Source organism: Cheilinus undulatus, linkage group 19, assembly GCF_018320785.1.
Source record: "Cheilinus undulatus linkage group 19, ASM1832078v1, whole genome shotgun sequence".
Taxonomy (NCBI): Eukaryota; Metazoa; Chordata; class Actinopteri; order Labriformes; family Labridae; genus Cheilinus; species Cheilinus undulatus.
The window spans coordinates 4,369,236-4,378,273 of NC_054883.1; the positions used below are offsets into that span (position 1 = coordinate 4,369,236).

At 39.6% G+C, this 9,038-nt stretch overlaps 1 protein-coding gene across 1 annotated transcript; it reads left to right on the forward strand.

Moving 5' to 3' along the window:
* The first annotated feature begins 1,046 nt into the window (after positions 1-1,046).
* LOC121527726 (transcription factor 21) lies at positions 1,047-2,930 on the forward strand. The gene is made up of 2 exons (XM_041814753.1): positions 1,047-1,460; positions 2,847-2,930. The coding sequence occupies exons 1-2, from the start codon at positions 1,047-1,049 to the stop codon at positions 2,928-2,930; spliced, it is 498 nt and encodes a 165-aa protein (XP_041670687.1).
* Positions 2,931-9,038: the final 6,108 nt, after the last annotated feature.

The window sequence follows — 9,038 nt, forward strand, 5'->3', positions numbered from 1 at the left end:
GCAGCTTAAATGGGCGAGAAGTGGCATTTATGGGCAAATAGGGGCAAACACGGGGGGAGAGTGGCAAAAATGGGAAGAAAAAGAGGAAAAAAGGGCAGAAAGTGGCAAAAAAAATGGGTGATAAGTGGCAAAAACGTGGCAAAAATGAGTGAAAAGTGACTAAAATGGGACAAAAATCAGAGAAAAGATGGAAAATGGGGATTAAATAGAATTTAACTGCAAAAGGCAGCTTAAATGGGTGAGAAAGGAGGATCAAAGAGTCAAAAATGGGTAAAAGTGACAATTAGAAGTGACAATAATGTGCAAAAAGTGTCAAACACTGGTAGAACAGTGGAGGAAATGGTAGAAAAAGAATAAAAAAGGGCAGAAAGAGGCAAAAATGGATGAGAAGTGGCACAAAATAAGTTACAGGTGGCAAAAATGGTCCAAAAGTGGCAAAAAACATGGAGAAAAATGAGTGAAAAGTGACTAAAATGGGCAAAAATCAGCACAAAGGTGGGAAAACGGGTAAAATGCAACAAAGAGTGGCAAAATAAAAAATAATTGGGCGAAAAGTGGCAACAAAGTCAAAAAAAATTGGCAAAAAATTTGCAAGAAGCAGAATAAAAGAGTCAAAAACAGGAACCATGTTTGAAATGAAGACATAAAGGAGTTTCTCTGGATTCTCTTCATCAGGCCAAAGATGAGCAAATTCAGGCTCTAAAAGTAAACACAAGAAAACAGTTGTGGTCTCACTGAGGTCATGATGGCTTTGAGGAAAGGGGGAGGAGAAATAATCAGAAAAAACTGTTCACATGCCAACTCTGGACACTTAAATTAGAGAGGCAGACAAGCAAGGAGGCATGCTTCAGATCTGAGGGAAGACCTGGCTTCAGGAAGTTTGTGCTGTCCAGACTTTGGTTTTGGATTGGAGGTTTGAAGTCTTTTTAGTCCAGCTCGAGTCCAGCTTGCCTTTTATCCAACAAGTAGCACGCATTTAATTTAGATTTTTAGTCGCTGTGACGAAAAGCCACTGGAGTGCGCCTCAGACGCACAGGTGGCGCACCATGTCCACCGGCTCTGCAGCGAGTGATGCTGAGGACTACGAGACCTGCCACAGACCCATTCTGGAGAGGACAGAACACAAGACCACGTGCTGCAGCCGATCTTCTGATGAGGATTTGGAGGGTGACGCCGCTGAGAGGAGGAAGAAGCACCCTGAGCGCAAACTCTCCAAAGCGCACCAGCAGAGAGACGCGCGCCAAACGCAGAGAAACGCAGCGAACGCCAGGGAGAGGGCGCGCATGAGAGTGCTGAGCAAGGCTTTTTCCAGGCTAAAAACCAGCCTGCCCTGGGTCCCCGCGGACACCAAGCTCTCCAAACTGGACACGCTGAGACTGGCGTCGAGCTACATCTCTCACCTGAGGCAGCTGCTGCAGGAGGAGCGCTTCGAGAACAGATTTGCGCACCCAGTCAATCTGGTAAGAGGGTCAAACCCAAAATAAGCTCGGTTTATTTAGGTCAAGCATCAGAGTTTGAACCCTGCAAATACATAAAACAGCACAAACCTCTAAAGCAGTGGTTTTCAAAGTGTGGGGCGGGCCTCCACTGGGGGGCGCCACAGAGCTCCAGGGAAGCGCGGAACCGTGAACCAGAATAAAGGTGATTTGCTTTGCCAACCTCTGCTGTGCATGGAGCTAAATGGATAGACTCATAGTTACCATAGTAACTAAGCTATAGAGCAGTGATACTCAAACAAAGAGCCACATTTCTGAAAAATACCTTCGCAAAAGCCACAATCTAAGAGGTGGAAAGTGGCAAAAAACAGTTGAAGTAGCAATAAAAATAGGTTAAAGGTGGCAAAATGGTCGAAAACCGGGAAAAAATTGGTGAAAATGGGGAGGAAAAGTGGAAAAATGGTCAGAAAGTAGTGGAAATGGGTGAGAAGTGACAAAAAAAGTGGGTGGAAAGTGACGTAAATGGGCAAAAAGCAGTCAAGAGTGGCAAAAATGGTCAAAAAAGAGGAAACAATTGGTAAGTAATGGCAAAAGGAAGTTTAAATGGGCAAAAAGTGGAAAAAGTGGTTAATAGAAAGGGCAAAAATTAGGAAAAAGAGGCAAAAAAATGTGAAAGGGAGAAAATTGGGAAAAAAGGAAACAAATAGTATTAAATGGCAATGGGCATCTGCAATGGATGAAAAGTGGAAAAAAATGTGGAAAAAAAGAGCAAAAAATGGGAAAAAGTGGCAAAAAGACATCGCAAAAATGAGCAAAAAAAAAATGGAAAAAAGGGATATTTAATGATGAAAGGTAGCTTAAATTGGCAAAAAGGTGAAAAAGGGCAAAAATGGGATAAAAGTGGCAAAAATTGGGAAAAAGTGGCAAAAAGACATCGCAAAATTGAGCAAAAAAATGGGGAAAAGGGATATTTAATGATGAAAGGTAGCTTAAATGGGCAAAAAGGTGAAAAAGGGAAAAAAATGGGATAAAAGTAGAAAAAATTAGGAAAAACAGGAAAAGTTGTAAAATGGCCAAAAAAATATGAAAAAGGGGTATTTAATGGCATTATAACTGAAAAAGAGGGAAAAGCAGATGTTAAAGGACATTTGCAAACCAAAATATCTAAAATATATTCATGTTAAAAATGTTTAAAGAGCAGATATAAATGTTTGAAATGTTGCTGTTTAATTTTTTTTTTAATTTGAATCCTTTTTGTGGGTGGGGGTCCACTGAAAGAATCATTTCTTCTTAGGGGAGGCTCACTCTCATACACTTTGAAAAGCCCTGCTCTAAAGGTCTGATTTTCAGAGCGGTTTTATGACGTTCTTGGGGTGTTTCTTTGCTAACGTGCCCTTTTTGCCCAAACAGACCTGGCCCTTCATGATGACAGGACGCTCAGAGGACAGCCAGGACATCTCGTCCACCGTCAGACTGTGTGGCGCTACAGCATAGCCTTCTGCACTTTCACTTTGTCATGTGGACTCCTGCTGTCCACCAGCCATCTTTGGAAAACTGCCTGTGTAATGATGGATCAGTGTTTGTCCAGGAAATGCTGAATCACTGACCCTGAGTATTTCACAGTGTAACTGATGGAACCACAAAGAGCAGCATCTAAGAAAAGCTGACCCAGAGAGACCTAGAAACACAAAAAACTGATCCATAACTGTTAAAAGCATCTACAAGTGTAATCATTTTCATATTTAAACAGCAGAGTCGACAAAAACACTCGTTTTTACCAAAAAGGCATTTCTAATAAACCTGTCACCTGTGGATCAGGCACCCAGAGTGGGTCTATAGGAGGTCCCAGACCCCAGGTTTGGGATGGATGATGCAGCAGTAGCCAGCGTTTGTTTTTATAACTACATTTTGTAACTTGTGTGCATAAAAGTGTTACAGCATGTTTACACTGTGTGTAAGCTTATTCTCTTAATGGTTCAGTCTGACTGAATGCAGCCAAACTTTGTTTCTATTTTACTTGTAACTGTGATTGTTGGTCATGAAACATTACTGACGTAGCTCTAGCTCTACATGTACAGCACTGATCATCAACTGGCGGCCAGGGGCCATATCAGGCCCCCCAAAGCTTCCTGTCCGGCCCCCAAAAGATCATGAGATTCAGAAAAGGAGGAAAAGACGATGTTGTGGTTTTAAGAGTGTCCGTTGGCTTTAAATGTCTGCAGCTGTTAAATACATCCCACAAACCATGAATATTAAAATAGTGTTAGAATGACTTCACATTTGATCTGTTTTTACTGAAATGTACTTTTCACTCACATTTACAAGATATTTTTAAAAAAAGGGGGTGAGGTTGGTAAAAGTGTTACAAAAATAACGGGTGATAAATGGCAAAATGGGTTGTAGAGTGGCACAAAGGGACAAAAATTGGTGAAAAAGTGGTGAAAAGGGGAAAAAGAGTCAAAAGTATCAAAAATAGGTTAAAAGTGGCAAAAATAGTGCAAAAAAATACTAAGAAGGGAGCTAAAAAGTGTTAGAAATAGAAGAAAAGTGACATCAAGAGGGGAAAACTTGCAGAAAACTGGTTTAAAAGGGGTTAAGAAAGGCAAAACATGGATTAAAGAGGCAAAAATGGGTTAAAAATGGCAAAAATATGGCACAAATCGCCTGGCAAAGTAGTGGAAAGGGGTTAAAGACCAGCACACAGGGGCAATAATAGGCACGACAGCTGCTAAAAGGGGTTAAAGAGTGGCAAAAGGTATCAAAAATGGATTAAAAGTGCAAAAATATATGGCAAAAATAGCCTGGAAAAGTAGTGGAAAAGGGTTAAAGAGTGGCAAAATGGGTTAACAGTGGCAAATATTTCATTAAATGTTGAAAAAAATGTAATGAAAAGGGGTTAAAAAGTGGATTAAAGTGGGTAAAACATGCAGGAAAGGGTTTGAGAGGGGTTAAAATCTTGCAAAAATAGGTAAAAGAGGAAAAAAGGGGCAAAAAGATTCAAAAATGGGGGATAGATAGGGACAGATCTCACTGGTAATGACATAAAATGTCCTCCATTTTGAAAGAAAATGAAAATACTACTACAATAGTTTTTCAATCAGACCAAAACATTTCTTTAATGTTTATGTATTTGAAAGTCCGGCCCCCAGAGTCTCTGTGGAGAATAAATCTGGCCCTTGTTCAAATGTACTTGATGACCCCTGATATACGGTAATACTGCAGTGTCTTTACAGAGTTGATGATACCTCACACCTTCTTACTTTGACCGTGCTTCAGTCCAGATATGCAACAGGACTACTCTCTCTGAGAATCAGTATTCATCGTGTATGCAGTATGTTTGATATTTGGCATTTCAGATTAAAATGTATGATGGTTATCCATATTGCTTGTCTCTCCATCCACCAGCCGTCCTCAGACTTCAGATTTAAAACCTGTAAATCCTCTGATAGCCTCCATAAACCCTCACACAACGGTAACATGAGACTACAAGTGTTCACCTTCACATCTTTGTTTCTTAAACAGAGAATTTCAATGCCAACACTTGGATTTAGAGACATTTACATAACACAGAGAGTGTTTGTGGGTTCATGACACGAAGTGTCACCAGTTGAGCCAACACCAATTAAACTGTGACACCAGTTCAAGACATTAGTAATGGGTTGTTCGTGAACAAGCCGGTTCAAAGAGCCGGCTCTTTATGTGAACGAGAAGCTCCAGTTTGAGTCGTTTGATATCATTCTAACACTTTTTTTATTTTTATGTTGTTATGTTGTTTGTGTGATATGTGATTGGTTAGCAGGACTGGTATCCGAATGAAGAGCCGTTTGGGAGCCTAAAGAGATGACTCTTCTTGCTGAGCCGAACCAAATGATCGGATCACTTAAAAGAGCCCAATTCCCGATTCCCATCACTACCAGACATCAGGCAATATAAGAGTAATATATAAAATATAAAAGTAGTGTTATACTCAAGACCACACTATCCAAGACCAAGACTTACCTGAGACCAGAGTGCACTGAGACCAAAACAAGACCAAGACTTTTGGGGGTCAAGACCGAGACCGAGACAAGACCACGACTATAAAAATCAATCTTAAAAAAACATGACAAGGTTGAACGGTCCTTAATTTTAGTTTTCTTATAATCAAATTTGACAGATAAAAACAAGGAGTCTGCAACTCTTTCAAAGTGCAAAAATCTCAAATCTTAACAAATTTGTTCAACTAACTTTTTGTAAAAATAAATCCTTGTATTTAAAATCCACTGAAAAGTCAAGAATTATTCTAAGTATCTGAAAATAAGTTTTGTTTATCCAGATTTGTCAGGTGAATGAGGCCTAAAGTAAGTGTTCAGAGGGATTTCTGAATAAATAAGATGGACTGTCTGAGTTTTTGCAGGTGAAGCTATTTGTTGTTTTACAGAGTGCTTCTCCTTTTTATCACAATAATGAAGAGGAAGAGCAGATCAGTGCTGGTCTCGACTGGTATTAATGGAAAATGCAGGGTCAGGCCAGTCCGAGACAAGACCGAGTAAAAATACTTTCTAGTCCAAGACAAAACCAAGACGTTCTAAATATGGGTTGAGACTGGTCTCAAGACCAAGACTGTTCTCGAGTACTATAACACAATGAAAATGTGAAATGGTTTCAAACCTCTGGCTTTGCTTTGCTTCTTCTGTGATTGCAATCAGAACATGTAATCAAATATTTTTGAATGACCTCTTGCAGCCCACCTGTAGCACCCATGGGGTCCCCCACACTTTGGGAAGCACTGATTTATACTGTTTGTCCCCTTCAGTGTCACGGGAAGTTAGAGCCAATCATACCACTCCCACACTCACATCTATGGGCAATTTAGGGTCACCAATAATCCCAACAGGCATGGCCGACAAAGAGAGAACCTTTGCATTTACTGGGATTCTTGATGTGAGGTGGCAGAGTTAACCGCTGAATCACTGGACAGCTACCTAAACTCCCTGTGCCCAATTATAAAATATAATACGCCTGCCATCCTGATGCATTTAGATGCATTTTAATGTGTTACTGCATCTTTAGAAGCGGCAGTTGCCACAGCAGTGAGAAGAACCATGCAGCTCTGCAGTAAATCAGTTTTTGGCCACGAGTTGCAGCTCAGAGACTCAGAATGAATAATTTATAAATGCATTAGATTTGCTAAATCATGTAAACAAACTCCTAATTTGCATTTCAAAAAGGGCTGGAAACTGTGAAGTGTTACATTTTCTTATAAAGTTTTGGGATTAGGTCAACTCTAAAGTGAATCATCTAACATTCTTTTATTCTCCCTCACTAAGATGAAAAACTATGATACAAGAAGGTAAAGCTTTAGATTTCCACAGCAGATGCAGTGATGTGTCTCAGTCATGAAACCTGCATTGATCAGGTCATCACTCAGTCACTGTTGTATGTAGAAACAACCAGCCACACTAATACTCATGCTATTTAGAGCCACCAATGAACCTAACAAGACTGGACTGTGAGAGAGAGCCTGCAGAGATCTTAGGCTTTCACGAGAGAACGTGCAAACTCTGCACAGAAAGTTCCCGTTTGACAGCTTTTCAAACCAGGAACCATCTTACTGTGAGGCTTCAGCATTTTGGGGGCCCTTTGCAAAATGCTGTTTGGGGGGCCCCTAATCTGCCAAAATATGATGGGAAGACTCCTAATCCTTTAGATGGTCCATGAACATGCCACAGTCTATTCCACTTCATGAGAAAAACAGGCAACAGTCATGATAACCTCTCATATCAGATTATTGACGGTCTTAACCCCGATGTTTTAGTGTGGGCAGAGCTAACAGTCATATATAACAGAGTTTACATTACACTTCAGTTTGTGATGTTATGGTTAGTTTAGTTAGCAATAATCCACTGCCTTAATAGTCCAAAATAATCAACAGTAGGTCTAATTCTTATTAACCACTCAATAAGTAACAAGTGTTATTGATAAAGCAGTAGCACATTTCTAACTGGAGGCCTATAAAATACACACTAAACTTACTAAATGAACCTTTTTCCACCGCTCTAGTTTACCTTTTTTGATGCCATAAAGCTGTTAGCCATCCATATTCTCACTTATGGGACTGATGGGTACCTGTCAGTCATTCCCATCCTACCTGTAGGCAGACGCCATTCACTGCATGACTATGAAGTTCAACAATTTTCACATAATTATGCCTCAAAAACACAATCCACAGCTTCTCATTGCAGCTGATTTTATTCTTTTATCCTACATTTATTTTTAAGCATGTAAGAGATGAAGACGGGTAATATTCATTCTCTGCAGATGAGGCTGATCATTCACCTTTGGGGCCCCCTAGTGACCTGTGGGGCCCTACGCATTTGCATCGTCTGAAATTTAGCTTGAAACGACTCTGGTTGTATGTTTCAGAATCAGCTTCATCTTTTCTCATATCATCTTTCACCTCCTACGACCCTGCGTCCTCATATGAGGACATTACATTTTGGGTTCCATGCACCAATACTCTTCATTCTGGTTAACTCAGACCTGTTAGCTTCATTAGCGGACACTTTGTCTGCCAGCTTGCAGTCACAGAGCAAATCAAAATTATTGGTGTACTTTCAAGATGGCCGTCATTCCAACCAAAATAGGCTACAGCCGATCTCAACAAAAGACTGGTTAGAAAGGACAAAAAATCTAATTACAAGTTTAAAATTTATTTATTCCTGCTAACGTTCATTATTTTATTTGGCATGCAGACTTGAAAAGTTTTATCAACAACACCAGGGGGGTGGCTAAGTACTTTGTGCCCCTGAAAGAATTTTACACAGGGCCCTCCTTAACCGGCTAGACAAGCAACAAATGTGGCGTAATTTTTATAAATATCTATGCATTATAACAGTGTTAGTTTTGGCAGCTATTTTAGATTTTAGTTTTAGTCTTTAAATGACATGCATTTTAGTTTTAGTCCCATTGTAGTCATTTCTACCCTTTTTAGTTTTAGTCTAGTTTTAGGCCATAAAAAGTCCTCACATTTTAGTCTTTACTTTTAGTCCAAGCATTTATTTTCTTGCCTAAATCTGGTACCAAATCATGGTAGTGTGTTCTCTGCACCCTGTCTAACCTGGGGTCCCTGCTTTCTACAGCTGAGAGGCAGAATACATACAGATGCATTATGTTTTGACAGATTTACCCACAGTGGAGAAAAATCCCAAATTTTGAATATCTGACGAAAACTACATTACATTTTAGTCTAGTTTTAGTCATCTAGATGAAAATTAAACTAAGTTTTTGTCAGTTTTAGTCATCACAGATCTATTTTTTGTGTGTGTGTTAGTCTAGTTTGGAAAAAAAAGGCTGTCGACCAACATTTTTAGTCATAGTTTTAGTCAACGAAATAAAACTGCATTATAATGTATTTTTGCACCATAATTTCCCCATTTATGAGCAATATTTTTTTCTATGGTTAAATAGAATTTACTTCCTTTTTTCACAGCGCTGGACTATACATTTTTAAAGGAGGAGCAGAGGTCCCCCAGTTTTATTTTACTCTATTTGATACAAATTTCAGTCCATGGACTGATTCATTCAGTTGCTTTGTTCCTTTCAGTAATACACTAGTTACTA